A 15,325-nucleotide genomic window follows, 5' to 3' on the forward strand; every position below is an offset into this window, starting at 1 on the left:
ACTTATTGTTTAATCCAATGAACAATTATCAAAAATCATGTGACTTAAGTAAGAGTGCTATACACATGATTTTAGAAAGCGTAGCCTTTAAAAGCATGGTTTTCTCATCCTCTTGGAACTGTTGTCTACTATTTGAAGCTTTGTGATAATTTCCAAATTGGTCTCTTTGCCACCATCATGTTAACGATTGAGGCTTTAATCTAAATTATTTGGGTGTGTATATCAGCATGTTTCTTAAGTTTTAGGTTCAAGTCACATTGTGAAGGCAATTCTTGATTTAGTTGCGTGGAGCTTTAGAACGCCAAACTACATTCATCCTGTTGAACGAATTCTTGTAACATTTTTCTCATCGGGGGTCTGATCCCTGCGGTCTCCTGATGCGTCTGCACAATTACATTACCAGAGATGTTCCACAGTGCAGGGTCAGCTGCAGATCACCCTGCAGGTGCTTGTTCACTGCTTACATAGCAGATAATGTATTGGCATTCTAGTGTGATCACCTTTACATTTGAGACATTCAGCAGACGCTCTTTTCTTTATTTACATGTGTTGAGTTATAGCCCAAGTAAGCTACTTACCAGTGACAGTTTTTGCTCTCTGGCATGGCAGGAGATACACAGCTGATGTAGATTAAACCTGCGACCTTCTCACAATGGGACAGACTGTTACCCAACATCATTTTGTGCAAGTTTAAACTCATGCATCGGAGAGGACTTTCGGCCCTTATCCGCATAACAATTGAAAGTTATTACATGTAAAGTGTTAGGATCTTAATATGTCAACACTCAGCAACTAAAAAACTAACATTTAAGATTGAGAACAACTTTCTTGAAGCCATCCTTCTTGACTCACTCATGTCACTGGGACTTTCTCACAGTGATAAGGCTACCTAATGATAAAGAAGGCTCTCATTCCCACCCCCCTATAGTATCTGCATTAAGTTAAATAGCTATATATGCCTATGCATTATGATTGCTCAGTCTATTGCACCAGATTTGAACATGTATTACATGAACAAATAATTATCGGTCATGTTAAGTGAAAAGGTCACTGAATTGTTTCATGTGAACTGATTCATATGATAAGGGCTGTAAAGTGATGAGCATATTGTCATCATATTACAACACAGGTTGTAATATATTATTACATAAGGTATATCAAATTATTTAATTTGGAATATTCATTGATATGTGGCTTGATACAAAATTTCAAATGGATGGTATAGTCTAATAGCGTACATAAGTAATAAGATAATGTGGCCACAAATCGCCAAGGTTCAGCATAACACGCAGGTTTATGTAGGTGATTATCGGTGAACCTGCTGAAAACTTGGTCGAGGTTTATTCCCGATCACGGCAGTTGTGAGTGATTAGCTACTCTTTACAAATCTTTTTCATTCACAAATGCGCAACGCAACGCATAGCAGTATAATAGCAGAAGGAGATACAGTATCAGAAGCGGAATAAGTAATTAGAAACCACGAGGAATATTGCACAGACATGTGTTATGTTAATTAGAACATTAATTTACCATAAGAACAATTAGCCTCAATTAAATCGCGGATGATCAATTAACAAAACAAATGCATTCATCTGTGGGCGCTTTGGTTCTATAATCATAACAACCTATTGAAAAATGGCTTCCCTGGATCCGAAAATCGAATGACCTAATATCTAATATACACCATATTTCAGTGGTCCGCGCTCAGACTAAACTCGTGTGCCGTGTGCAAAATCTCGCACAACGTTGAACATCGCTACACTAACGCCGTAACACGTTTTACTGGTGTCTAGTAATAAAATGAAATTGTTGATGGTTGTTTTGCATGAATACATTTTTGACGTAGTTGTTATTAGCTAGCACTGCTACAGCAGCTAGCCACTTGGCGGAATATAGCCGTGTGCAGACGCAACGCAGTTTAGCGGATTGAAGCGATGCTAGTGACCCATACAAGGGTACCCATGCAAAGTTGAGCTGCACGTTTAGGTAGATTAATCATTTGCAGTGGACTTGAAACTAAAAGAAAAACTATATTTACTGTCGCGTCAACAAAGTTTGGAGCTGTAATTTTTGGATGCACTGTTTTGTGCAAACTTGCAGTCGCTTTAACGACCTCGCGAGCGAGATTCCAGAACAGAGCAGAGGCTAGCTACTGTTGGGTTGTTAGCCTTCAAGCTAAATCCACAAGCAAGGAGCCAGATAGCTGGATAGTTTTTGGATTCAAAGCATGAAGCTGGATAACCTTTGTCGGGGCCGGTTGAAGACATGTATCGGTGCTTACTAGTCCCCCGGCAGTAAACGACCACTCGACACAAAGCTCAAGTTGCTGGTTAGCTAGCTAACCATAGCATTATCCTCCTAGTTAAGAAGCTAGCTAGCATCACCGCACAGCCTTCCGCCGAGGTGCACTTCCCCCACTCTCCCTCCAGCCGGCTAGCCGCAGCGATAGTCCGGTACATAAAATGAAGCGACCATCAGCATTCTGGGAAGCTGTGTGGCTGATTGGATTGTGCTGATGTATGAGGAGACGATATTGTTTTTTTGAGGTGAGCTGTTTTTATTATTGTCTATTCGAACTTCTTGCAACTGACATACCTAAAGACACACCAACCCTGACCTTAGACCGGATAGTGTTAGCTCTGCTATCGGTAACATTTAGCTAGCTGTTAGCTTCGACCAGATGGGGATGTCTAATTGCTGGAGAACTAGCTATGTTACCTGGGTGCTAACTTTAGGTTGGAATATGCTTTACGTTGGCTGTGTTTGAGGTATGGTTCACATAGTAGTCAGTTGACGTTTCAACCGCACATGTGCCTGCGCACGAGAGTGTGTGTTTTTCTCGTAGTTTTGCCTCTTCGGGACACTTTGTTGCTACGTCACCATTGGTAGTTGTGAGCTTTTCCGTTCCAGCCTGTCCGCCAGTGACCCGGACAAGGCTATTTGCTGGACAAGATCAACCCTTTGAAGTCGGTGTTTACATTGAGGAATAGTGCTTAGCTTTGCAATTATTCAACTATAAAATCTCATTATATTTTACCCGTGGCACCGCAACAAACTGCCTCTGCTATCGACGAATATTACTAAATAAGAAGCAAACGTTCACCGCGAAAGTTAATTTGTAGCGTTAACACTTTTAACATTAACTTAGCTAGCAGGATGTTGAGACGTTAACTTAACGCCATCATGTCATCACTTTTGTTCTGAACAACAACTTCATTTTAGAGACAAAGCCTATTTAGTATCTTCATTAATCGTGATAAGTTAGGTTGTGTAGGATTTGACGTCAAGTTTGTTGTCGAGAAGCGTTTCCAGTGTTGCTGCCACTGAACACGTTGATTACGAGGCTTTAGTTCACGTTAACGCATAATGGATAAATTCATTTTGTCCATCAGCTCCGTTGCATTGTTCCGGTAAAAACGTGCCGTTTGTTACACAATGTTTTAACGTAGTACCACATACTGTGTCGGTTAGGATTGAAGTGAAGGTATGATGCATTTTAATTTGGGAGTTTTGACTGAAATGTAAAGTACTAGTACTTTACTCGACAGGCATTCAAAACACTCCTTTTCACACTAATTTGGACAAAGATGCATACGTTGTAATTGGTTTTATGTTATAGTTAATTGCATTCTGATTTTATTTATTTGATTAATTATGCTCTTATGGGTTAAAAACAAAAGTGCGCCCGTTCTCGGACTGGGGTCTTCTTCCAGCTGCTTCAGTGCGAATACATAGGAAACGTTTTTAAACGTGTGTTTGATATCGATAACAGGATGAGTGTGATGGCACCGTGTTTGTTTTGTAACTGACGAGACACTCAGCTGGATCTATGTAATAATCCCCCGTCACACGTATTGTCTTTTGAGCCCGTTAGATCACAACATAACGTTACAGCGTCGCATCACGGACGTTTGTCTTTTTGTGTTGTAACATGTGGAGGTTCACGACGACATTAACACATATCGGCGAGGCTGTGATGTATACCATAAGTAAAATATAACGTGCGAAATCCAAGTCGATCGGCTCCTTTTATCTAAGTGTCTCGTGTAAATGGCATTTACACGTTGAAACACGTGACGTGGCTTCCTATTATTAGTTGTGTTGATAAAATAAATGGCGAGTCCTTCATTGTTTGTTTTTCAGTAACGTTATTTTTGTTAATGGCGTGAATCTCACAGCGGAACTATGATGCTTGCGACAAAGGTTCTGCACGAAATAAGCTGTGCTGCAACAGGAAGTTCAACACACGGAAGTTGTGTTTTCTTTGTGTATCCCGATTTATGGTTGTTTTATTTGGTAAAACACCATTTTAGTTTCATCATTTTGTGCTTGTTCGCGCAGCTGTTTCGCCGATTTGGATTATGCATAACTTGGTAAACGATAACTTGAATTGTAAGCGCGGTTTCCGACTGATCTGTCCCTTTTAACCCTCGCGCTATTTCCATGAGTTTGCGAGGAAGCTCGGTTGCATTAGTGCTAACGTTAGTCAGATTAACACAGGGACATAATCTAAAGTGAGGGCATACTAGCCACGGTTAATGGATTGCATTGTTTGTTTTAAGTCTCCATGTGAAAAGTGCTTTTGGTGGGATAGGGAGGCTAGTGTGGAGTTTTTAGGAATCATTTTTATGATGATAAACTTATGTTGGCTAATGAAAATTACATTTGTGTGTGTGGCTGTTAATTTTTTTTTATGTGTGTAGCTGTTATTTTTTTTTTATGGGAGGAAACCTGAATCTTATGCATTTATTACTTTTATTATTATTATGTTTTATTATCAGATCTCTTCTGATTCAGACCTGATGTCGGTGGCATAGCCACTCATCAGATATAATGCCCACAGGTTGTTTGCATCCTGTGAATAGTTTAATGAAACTATTCTTCTTCTGATTAACATTTACAAGTTGCTTCTACTTATGTTTTGAAATTGCAGATCTCTGTCAAGGAGGTCAAAATCAGTACAGGGAATGGACGAGCAGAAATCAAACTGCGAAGAAAATGACTCTGAACCTACAGGTAATGTGTTGTTTTTAAACCCCATGTCGCTACATCATCCATTATGAATGTGCTCTATTCTGCAGGAAGATGAATGTTCTAATAATGTGCCTTTGCTCTGAAAGATAAATGCATATGGTCGAAAATGTTTTTTTAATTGATTAATTCATAGTTGATTGATTTCATTGAGATTTATAAACACAATTTATTAAAGGTGAGGATAGCGGGTACATTAATGGTGGTTCTGTGAAAGCCATTTATTCCCATTATATAAAGTGATGTTTTTTCTTTTTTCTTCTTCTTCTCCAGCTGATGACAATGCCCCTTCAAAGCAGCTTGTTTCCTCTGAGGAGGAGTCCAAAGCCCTTCTTGCTGCTGAGGACGTGTCAGGTGCTAATGCAGCCTCGTCCAGCACACCTGTGTAAGTTATTAATTTAGATTTTAATATGATATGATCCACATTGTTGTGGTCTATATCCTAAGAAACAGCTCATTGTTGGCAACACGAAAAACTGAATCTCTACTCGTGTTTTGAACAATCCTGTTTGTGACTGTACAGAGAGAGCGCTCGAGCCTGTGCGCTTTGTAACTGTGTGGAGAGGAGCCTGCATGGACAGCGGGAACTGAGACACTTTGGACCATTTCCTGAGCGGCCGACCCTCAAGCCATCAGCTTCCCCACTGCCAGAGCCTGGGAATGATGACCTGTCTTCCATTGGATTTTCCGACTCCCCCTGTCTGGCATCACTCTTTGACGACTCAGGTTGAACTTAAACCATTATGCTATTATATTTAATTTGTGTACAATAAATCAATCATGTAATAGATTTCATCTATTTGAAATGCAGCGCACAGATGTAGAGTTGATGTTTTGTTCGGAATTTAACTGATATTGTGCTTTTTTTTTTTTTTAATAAACAGGGGGCTGTGCGGTTCATCACTGGTGTGCGGTGTGGTCGGAAGGAGTGAAGCGGATGGAGAATGAGGAGCTGGAGAACGTGGATAAGGCCGTTATCTCAGGGACACAGCGGGTAAGTGCACTGTCTATAGACTTGAATAAGATGGTATGGAGTGAGAACATGGGGATTAACAGGCTTCCTTCACCAAATCTTACTTGTTACCACTGGTTTGTTCCAGCTTTGCGAATACTGCAAAAGGCTGGGCGCAACCATTCGATGCCACGCTGAGGGCTGCACGCGGTTCTACCACTTCCCCTGCTCGGCAGCCAGTGGATCCTTCCAGTCCATGAAACAGTTGGTCCTCCTCTGTCCGGAGCACATAGACAAGGCAGAGGAGTTGGGTAAGACAACCAAATATCTTTGTCAAAGTTGTGATATCATTACTTAAGGCATGCTCACAGTAAAGCTTTGTTTGTACTCGCGCAAGTATAAACCGCCTCCGCAGATGGCGCACAGGCTACAAGCACACACGGAGATGTTTATGCTAAACGCACCGTTCGTTGCATTACTCGCCAGAGGGAGTACGAACAAAATGTACTGTGAAGAATCAAAAAGCGTGTAACTGGCAAAACGGCATAAACCATCCTCCACAATGCGGAGGAGGAATTGTAATTAACCGTTAACTCATATCTCATATTCATGGTCTGCTTGATTGCCTTAATACAAGCCCTGGAAAGAAAGAAGTCAAGTATTACATGCAATATAATAATACAGAGGTTGAATAGCCTGTACACAATTTGATTTGGCTGGCAAAATATATACTTAAATGAAGATTTTTAAGACCTCCGGTTTCGAAAACGTTTAAAACGGCATGTAAATGGTGCTTTTATCAGAGAACTATTTTTGACATTCACTTCTGGAAAAACTCTGATTGCACTTGCAGCCAAGTTACAAAAATTCTGAGGTGCACGACCAATCGCTGCCACCTCTTGCGGAACCGCTACGTACGATGAAGCGATTGCGTAATTTGCTGGCATGAGCGGCTGAGCGCCGGCTTCACTACGGCTTGTGCTATCCACACATTTCACAGATGATTACCAGCTGTGCGTATTATCAAACGAGTCCAAAGCTCTAAAGCTATCTCAGAATTCCTGTTAGGTAACTGGCTCCATACTGATTTTATTTCTCAATTGTGGACTTTACATTTTTATGGTCTTTGTTGTCACAAAATTTCAGTTTCGTGCATAGCTTGAAAGTTGGGGGAAAAAAAGCAATCATTGGTAATAGTCTCTCTTAAAAGTTAAAATGTTGTTGAACAAAATAAATTCTTACTTTGCTTAACAAAACATCAGGTGGCTATCCATTCAATCACCCCGTAATGTTTTTTTATTTATTTCTAATTGTTTTTTTTACAGCAGGTGAGGAGTCTTGGTGTGCAGTGTGTGACTCAGCGGGGGAGCTCACGGATTTGCTGTTCTGCACGGGTTGTGGCCAACATTATCATGCGGCTTGTCTTGAGATTGGTGCCACACCCATCCAGAGGGCAGGATGGCAGTGCCCAGAGTGTAAAGTGTGTCAGACCTGCAGGTAAGTCAAACTGCAGTGAATCAGATACTATCATATTAATAATAATTAGAAATATAATAGTGAATCAGATGTAGTGTCTAAACGTTTTACGTAGTTAAAAAAAGACAGACATTTGTCCTATTTTTCTTGAGCTTTATTTCTCATTTTTAAGAACTGTCTTTATTCCTCTTTTTTGTAGACAACCAGGAGAAGACTCAAAAATGTTGGTATGCGATGCCTGTGATAAGGGCTACCACACCTTCTGTCTCCAGCCAGCCATGGATTCTCTTCCCTCTGACCCATGGAAATGCAGAGTAAGTCACATTTGTCTTTTACTTTGGTACAAAGAGATGCCCTTACCTCAGAAACCTACCGTGAGAGCGAGTTTAGAAAATGACAAAAAAATGTATTTATTTACCATGTTTTTCTTTGATCATACGGTTTACATTTTACTCCCACTGTTTGTATTTTGTCAGAGGTGTCGTGTATGTACGGAGTGTGGTGTCCGTGGACTGGTGCTGCCAGGTGTGGCCCAGTGGTTCGACAACTACGCCGTGTGTGAGGGCTGCCAGCGTCACCGCAGCTCTGTGTGTGGCGTGTGCAGCAAAGCTGCCAACCCATCTGTCACTCTGCTGTGCTGCAGCACATGCCACAGGTTTGTTTGATGCAGAAGTGCAATAGCGTTTATTAACGGTAGCCATCGTGTGTGGGGCTTGTCAATAATATTATCCTAAAAAAATATTTCTTTATTGTCTTAGGTGGGTGCACAGTGAGTGTGCTTCACCGGGGGAGCTTTCAGAAGCAAAGTGCATTTGCCGGCTTTGCAAGGAGGATGAGCAGCAGCCCGTCACTCAACCACACACAGCAGAGATACGAACCAGAGAGGCGTCCGAGGAGACCGAAGGACATTTGGTAGAGATGACAATCCAAACGGATGCAGACATGGGGATAGAAGAGCACACGGACTTATCAGAGGTGACACCAGGACAGAAAGATGCATCAGAGATGGTTCAGGCTGAAGCCATAACTGACAAAGAGACACCCATGGACTTGGGTAAGTCTTTGTCGCACACAACATAAGACGAAGCTTACGAGACATGACAGTCACATGTCCCCCCCCCCCCTTTATTGTTTCTAAATGTGGCGGTTGAAGTATATTATATATCAGCATATTCGATCATGTATATGTATTGCATGGTTCTTGCAATTTTTTTTGGGGTTGTATCTACGTGATTAAACTTCCTTATTGTGAGTCGCTTTTGATAAAGCATGTATTGTAATTTATGTCTGAGACGGTCTGCTGAAAGTGAACTACTTTTGGCTTTAGGGGTGGAGTCTGCAGTTGTTGAGACAACAGACGGGGAGAAAATCAAGGAGGACGAGCCGCAGGTAGCAACAGAAGGATTGACTTCTGAGGCGACCGCTGTTCCACTTGAGTCCACAGGTAAACTCAGAACCCCCTGGAGACATATTTTGAAAATGAACACAAAGTACTATCTGTACGATGCCGTGACTAATGATAGATTTATAAATGTTTACACTAATAACCACACATTCCTTAATCTCAAATGTAGACTGTGCAACAATGGAACAGAGGGCCTCTTGTCTCCCTGCTGATGAAGAGCGAGCGGAAGAGGAAGTCAGCCAGGTGACTCCAGCCACCCCTACCCAGGACCCCACAGCAGAGACGCCGTGTGACAACCTCAGAGTAGAACCAACACCAGTGTCACAGCAGGGCCCTGAGAGTATGGAGGTGGAGAAGGAGAAGCAGGAGGCCACTCCCTCAGTGGAAGAAGAAGTATCACCAGAGTTATTAAACAATGGCTCCGATGGCACGCCTATCACAGAATCATTCAGTAAGGATCCACCAAAGTTACCAGCTTCTCCTGCCTCTGTTGACAAAACGGAGCATTTGCCCATGGATGATCGTCAGGAAAGAAGTCCATGCCAGGACCCCGAGTCTCCTTCTTTATCAGTGGACACACAAGAGGTCCTCTCTTCTATGGAAATAGGTGGGGGGTTACTACCTCACTCTGAGGAGGAGGAGGATGAAGAGTATGATGAGCATATGAGGGGAGAAGGACTTCATGATGACATAAAGCAGGAACTGCAGGAGCATGAGGTTAAGAGGGAATTGCTGCTGGATGAGATGTCATATCTGAGCCACGGAGATGAGAGCAGCAGTGGCTTTCTGGGCTCTCCAGGAGAACACGATCCTCAGCTCTCCATGGAGTTTGGCCTCGTGCCCGCCGGCCGCTCGCCCACAGATAACCTGCTCTCTGAGACCGATGACTCGCTTCCCTTCGAACCGTTCAGAAGCGACAGAGAGAAGGTGAAACGCAGAGGGTCCCCGGGTCGCTCACGGGTCAAACAGGTGAGGTCAACATTTACAAGTTGTTTTTTATTGAGGGATTTTTGCTTGACCAGCTGGAATTTTGCTTTAACCTTTTTTGTTTTTTTGAGATTTCATTGTTACATTTTCACAACACGACTTAACGTTTGGATGTTTTTTTTTCCTTGGCTTTTAGGGGCGAAGCAATAGTTTTCCTGGGAAGCGTCGACCTCGAGGAGGCGGCGGAGGGAGAGGGCGTGGTGGGAGGTCACGCCTCAAAGCCATGGCCTCCTGCATTGATGCTTTCTTGGTGAGCTGTACTTAACACACAATTCAAATGTTCTTTTATATTGTGTCACTTTTATAACGTCGTCGTAATGACTCTTTTCATTACTTGTCAGTTAATGACTCATGTTGGCAGTGTGTTTGTAACTGTTGGTTCCCTTGTTCACAGCTAAGCATGACCACAGAGACTGGAGTAAGTAAAGAGGAAGACGAGGAGGAAGACGACACCATGCAGAACACGGTGGTCCTTTTCTCAAACACCGATAAATTTGTCCTGCTCCAGGTACAGCTCTTTTTGTAGAGTGATATTTTTGATTACGGTGTGGCACAAACACGGTTGCCACTTTCAAAAGAAATGCAAATACTCTTTGTTTCCTCCTTTTTTTTGATCAATTCTCTCTTCTGTTTTAGGATATGTGCGTTGTGTGTGGCAGTTTTGGAAAGGGTGCGGAGGGGCAGTTATTGGCTTGTGCTCAGTGTGCCCAGTGTTACCACCCTTACTGTGTGAACAGCAAAGTAAGCACAACGTTATCCTTTGATTTCGTTCTTTATTGTCATCCCTACTTTTATAAAATCCCGAGAGATTAAACCTGATGTCTTTTGTAGATCACCAAGACGATGCTCCGTAAGGGCTGGCGCTGTTTGGAATGTATCGTTTGCGAGATGTGTGGAAAGGCTTCGGACCCCTCCCGCCTGCTGCTGTGTGACGACTGTGATGTCAGCTATCACACCTACTGCTTGGACCCACCCCTGCACAATGTTCCCAAGGGTGGTTGGAAGTGCAAATGGTAAAAAAAATGTAACTCCTACAGCACAAGACTTCATTCAGCCTTGTATCTTTTGAATGAGGTCAAATGGAAATGAATACATGTAAATTTGCACATTATGTAAAACACTCATACCTCAGCCGTGCATTAGCAATTCAGAGGCCCAACCCTCTCTGCCTCTTGTTTCTGTAGCAACAGAAGAACTGCTGCCACTTTGAATTGGTGTCTTCATTTTATTTTATTTCTATCTTTTCATGTTAGCTGTATATTTGTTACACAGTGCTTCACTACTTCTGTGCAGGTGTGTATGCTGTGTGCAGTGTGGTTCAAACACCCCGGGTTTCCACTGCGAGTGGCAGAACAACTACACCCACTGTGGCCCCTGTGCCAGCCTCGTCACTTGTCCGGTATGCAGAGAGAACTTCATGGAGGAGGAGCTGCTGCTGCAGTGTCAGTACTGCGATCGGTGAGTGCTGCTCATTAGAACTACACGCGCGCACACTAGAAACAGAAACTTAGGTATTCATGAGACTGCAGCTAATGAAGACAAGCGGGGAATGGATTATTTATGCATTTTTCCTATCATGAATTATTCCATAACATCTTTGGATCGCGGTGTGAGTTGTTATGAAAAGTATGTGTATATCGATGTATATCTGTGTGCCTGTGCAGATGGGTCCACGCCGTCTGTGAGAGTCTGTACACAGAGGATGAGGTGGAACAAGCTTCTGATGAGGGCTTTGCGTGCACATCCTGCTCTGCATATGTTCCAAAACCCGTGGGTAAGTCCAGGAACGACACTGTTTTAAAACTGAAGACACACTGTAGATTATTTTTTTCAAAAATATACCCGGGATATTCTTATATTTACTGACGACACGATTTTCTTTTGCTTTCTCTCCCTGATTTTTGCCTTTGTTCGCAGTAGTAGAGTCAGCCATCATGGCTTCAATAAAGATCAAAGAGCCAGGTCAGTGTATTTAGCTTGTTCATGTTTATTATCACAAGCACATGAAGCGTGGTCATTGCAGTCACTCATATTTTCAAATGTCAATTTACAGAACCCCAGTTCTACCGGTTGGAGGGTGTGTGGCTGACGGAGTCGGGCATGTCCCTGCTCCGCAGCATCTCCATGTCTCCCCTGCACAAGAGGCGGCAGCGTCGCTCCCGTCTTGGCACTCTGTGCTGTGAAGGAGGTCCTGATGGAATGGATCTGAGGGAAGTCGAAGAAGGGGAGGATGGAAAAGGTTTGCACACTCTCCGCTCTTCCGGTGGTGTATTAACAATTTCAGGGATGTGTTTCTCCTTTTTTTTTTTTTTTTTTCAATGCAAGACTTTTTGCAAATTCAATGTTATGTTGTCTATCTAGGCTGTGGGGAGTCCATGGATTGTGAATCCAAGATGGAGAACCCTGGGAGCCCTGACAGAGATGGTGGCGCAGAGGGAGGCACTGAAGGCATGGCTGACTGCGAGGGCCTCAAAGGAGGAGCAGAGGAGACGGAGGATAGCAAAAAAAGGAAGCGGAAACCCTACAGGCCTGGTGAGCTACCCAGAATTTCACAGAACGACTTGTAACATCCGCAAAGATGTCTGAGCATTAACAAAATATTAAATATAAATTGTACTAGGAATCGGAGGCTTCATGGTGCGACAAAGGAAGTGTCACACGCGGATGAAGAAAGAATTCTTCGCCCAGTTGGCTGGAGAGACTACATTGGATGGACAACCAATAGAGAGAACCATTGATGAAGGTCAGTGACGACAGACTTTTTGAATTTCATTTCATCAAATAATAAAACGTTTTAATTAAATGATTCCAGAATTCTGAAAGCAGAAGTGACTAATTACAGTAAGGGTTCAGTGCTTTACTTTAGAAAATGTTGATAAGTTATTGAACATGGGACCTCCTTCAGGCCGATATTAGCATTGCATGAACAAAGGCAAAGAAATACAGGGTCATCCCGAAGAAAGTGGACCCTGGCGTAACTTTCACTGCCATGACGTTCTATAATTAAGGCGCTAAAGCAGCAAGCCCACACCAACGCATCCCCTTGAGTTTTTTTAACTCATGGCTATTTTGGGTCTGAATGCTCTTATCAGTACTAAGGACTTAGTTTTTTTGTGAGTATTGTACATTTGGAATACTGAATTGCATGGTTATATATGCATAGGACCTCACCCTGACACAGATAACATTATGGATCCTAAACCAGTGGAGGGCGAGGAGCAGGCCAAGAAACGTCGGGGACGGAAGAAGAGCAAACTTGAGGACATGTTTCCATCTTATCTCCAGGTTTCAAGTCTCTCTATGCCCCATGCTTTACACTTTAAACGTATGGTATCAAGGGACATAATGTTCATATCTGAAATGTTTGTGATTTGCTGCAGGAGGCTTTCTTTGGGAAGACACTAATAGACATGAGTAAGAAAGCTGTGATGATACCGCCTGGGCAGAGGCCAGGCGCATGTCTGGTGCGGCCTTCATTACCTGCACCGTCAGGGGTCAAAACTACTGCTCCAGAGAGTAAGGGCACTAACTTGACCTATGGCACAATAAAACTATGCAAATGATTTGTGACACTGGGTGTGGAAAAGGTTAGTACCTTTTGTGACCCTTTGTGCTTCTCTCACTAGCTGAGGATCGTGTGGTGAAAGATAATTTCCCTCTCAAGCAAGAAGGGGGTGAGGCCTATCAGGCTCAGGGAGACTGTGCAGGTAAGCGTCTGTTTGGACACTTTTCTACTGGTTCATTGTTATGGTCTTGAAGTAATTGCAGGTTGGTTTAAAATTGTACACTTAGGAGTTTCTGCACCATCCTCATCGCTGAAGGACCAGGCGTCAACTGATCCGCATGATTCTGATGCAGAAAAACGTGAAGGTAGGGCCCTGACTTTGGTCTAAACTGTATGCAACATTAACTTAGGGAAGGTTTTAATACTTTTATATGTTGGCGTAATACCTTAACTGCTGTTGTCCTTGCGTGACAGGACTTCCGCAAGGGATGGAGAGTCAGGACTCTGAGCAGTTCTTCAGGAAGGTCCTGGGAGTGTCAGACGGCTCACCTTTGGGGGGCATGAAGCCCATCTTGGAGGGCAGTACGGGAGAACTTAATCGTAGCGCTCTGCCGCAGAGAGCTCTCCTCTCAGGTGTGTATGTGGGCATGTCTGCATATGATCATTAAAACCTTTTTTTAATGTTTAAAACCGCATTTATTGTATGATTGAGGACCTTGTAAGGACTAGTACACGATAGGTTTTGGGGAAGTTTGGCTTGAGAATAAAACATGTCAAATCTCTAACAGGGTCCCTGCCCTCAGCTGGAATGATGGATGCTTTTCCTGGCCTCAGTCAGTCACCGTTCTTTGATATGAGGTAGGACCAATACTGAATTGCCTCGTGCATTTTATTTTACAATACTTTGTGTGTACAATCTGCACAACTTATGCTGTAAATCATAATGTAGAAGCATACACACAATTAATTTTTGGCAATGTTGTTTGCCCATGCAAGCACTTTATCTTATATTATGACGATAACCTCTCATATGGTGTACAGGGACCGAGGAGGAGTGTTCAGTCCAGATGGGGGTGATGAGAGCCCCTGGGCCACTCCCTCTACCCCAGCAACCCCCTCCTCCCCAGCAACCCCCACTGAGGGAGATGGTGATGGGCTGTCCTACAACCAACGCAGTCTCCAGCGCTGGGAGAAAGACGAGGAGCTGGGGGAACTTTCAACTATTTCCCCTGTGCTTTATGCCAACACCAACTTTCCCACTCTCAAGCAGGACTACCCAGGTGAGTGTGGAAGAAACACTATAACAATATGTACAACATCTTAGAAGACCAAACAGATCTAATACGTTTTATATCTGTTAGATATTGAACAGCTATTACACATTTCTCCTGTGACAGACTGGGCTAGTCGCTGTAAGCAAATCATGAAGGTCTGGAGGAAGGTGTCGGCTGCTGACAAGGTTCCATATCTGGTAGGTTCTCCAATTATTTTTTTATTTTGATTTTTACTCAACAATTGTTTCCTGCAGTTTTCTTGTAACACAAATTTCTAAAATGTAATCAAAGATGCCGGGCTCTTGTTATTTTGTATTTTGTCCCTTGTGGCTTATGGTACTTTTATGCAGAAAGCCTCAAGTGAAAAATGACCAACACAGAAATATAGGAAATTGTTAATCACATTTGAACTGTGTGGTGGGTACTGCTTATTGGAACCCCAATGAGAAATTTGGCATCAGGATTATCTTGATTCAGCCTGCATGCATGTATGATATTTCTGCAATTACACAAAAGACATTGTTAATTATACACTAATATTTTTGTTATGCAGAAGTAAGAATACATTTTTTTATATTCTTTCATATTCTTTTTGTAGCAAAAGGCCAAAGATAACAGAGCAGCTCAGAGGATCAACAAGGCGCAGAAGGTGATTATAGCAGCAGCATCCTTTTGCTGTTTGGTACCTTTCATTA

General features: G+C 42.8%; 1 protein-coding gene across 7 annotated transcripts in view; it reads left to right on the top strand.

Moving 5' to 3' along the window:
• Positions 1–2,033: 2,033 nt before the first annotated feature.
• The window catches only part of kmt2d (lysine (K)-specific methyltransferase 2D), a 31,028-nt gene continuing 17,736 nt past the window's right edge, over positions 2,034–15,325 (top strand). For 2 of the 7 annotated variants that reach the window (XM_079173088.1, XM_079173092.1), the window contains exons 1-31: positions 2,034–2,546; positions 4,934–5,016; positions 5,305–5,416; positions 5,555–5,757; positions 5,916–6,025; positions 6,132–6,294; positions 7,309–7,480; positions 7,659–7,773; positions 7,936–8,114; positions 8,218–8,513; positions 8,787–8,903; positions 9,034–9,833; positions 9,988–10,101; positions 10,246–10,359; positions 10,488–10,592; positions 10,683–10,864; positions 11,145–11,309; positions 11,516–11,625; positions 11,769–11,813; positions 11,905–12,090; positions 12,213–12,383; positions 12,472–12,594; positions 13,015–13,136; positions 13,232–13,367; positions 13,478–13,558; positions 13,644–13,721; positions 13,831–13,989; positions 14,145–14,214; positions 14,398–14,636; positions 14,754–14,827; positions 15,229–15,279. In XM_079173088.1, the coding sequence (XP_079029214.1) occupies positions 4,968–5,016; positions 5,305–5,416; positions 5,555–5,757; positions 5,916–6,025; positions 6,132–6,294; positions 7,309–7,480; positions 7,659–7,773; positions 7,936–8,114; positions 8,218–8,513; positions 8,787–8,903; positions 9,034–9,833; positions 9,988–10,101; positions 10,246–10,359; positions 10,488–10,592; positions 10,683–10,864; positions 11,145–11,309; positions 11,516–11,625; positions 11,769–11,813; positions 11,905–12,090; positions 12,213–12,383; positions 12,472–12,594; positions 13,015–13,136; positions 13,232–13,367; positions 13,478–13,558; positions 13,644–13,721; positions 13,831–13,989; positions 14,145–14,214; positions 14,398–14,636; positions 14,754–14,827; positions 15,229–15,279 (4,641 nt within the window). In that variant the 5' untranslated portion in view covers positions 2,034–2,546; positions 4,934–4,967. Of the gene's footprint in view, positions 2,547–4,245; positions 4,297–4,933; positions 5,017–5,304; positions 5,417–5,554; positions 5,758–5,915; positions 6,026–6,131; positions 6,295–7,308; positions 7,481–7,658; positions 7,774–7,935; positions 8,115–8,217; positions 8,514–8,786; positions 8,904–9,033; positions 9,834–9,987; positions 10,102–10,245; positions 10,360–10,487; positions 10,593–10,682; positions 10,865–11,144; positions 11,310–11,515; positions 11,626–11,768; positions 11,814–11,904; positions 12,091–12,212; positions 12,384–12,471; positions 12,595–13,014; positions 13,137–13,231; positions 13,368–13,477; positions 13,559–13,643; positions 13,722–13,830; positions 13,990–14,144; positions 14,215–14,397; positions 14,637–14,753; positions 14,828–15,228; positions 15,280–15,325 lie in introns of those variants that run through there. The other 5 variants (XM_079173093.1, XM_079173094.1, XM_079173090.1 and 2 more) reach the window with 5 other exon arrangements.

Source organism: Pholis gunnellus (genome assembly GCF_910591455.1).
Source record: "Pholis gunnellus genome assembly, chromosome: 2".
Lineage (NCBI taxonomy): Eukaryota > Metazoa > Chordata > Actinopteri > Perciformes > Pholidae > Pholis > Pholis gunnellus.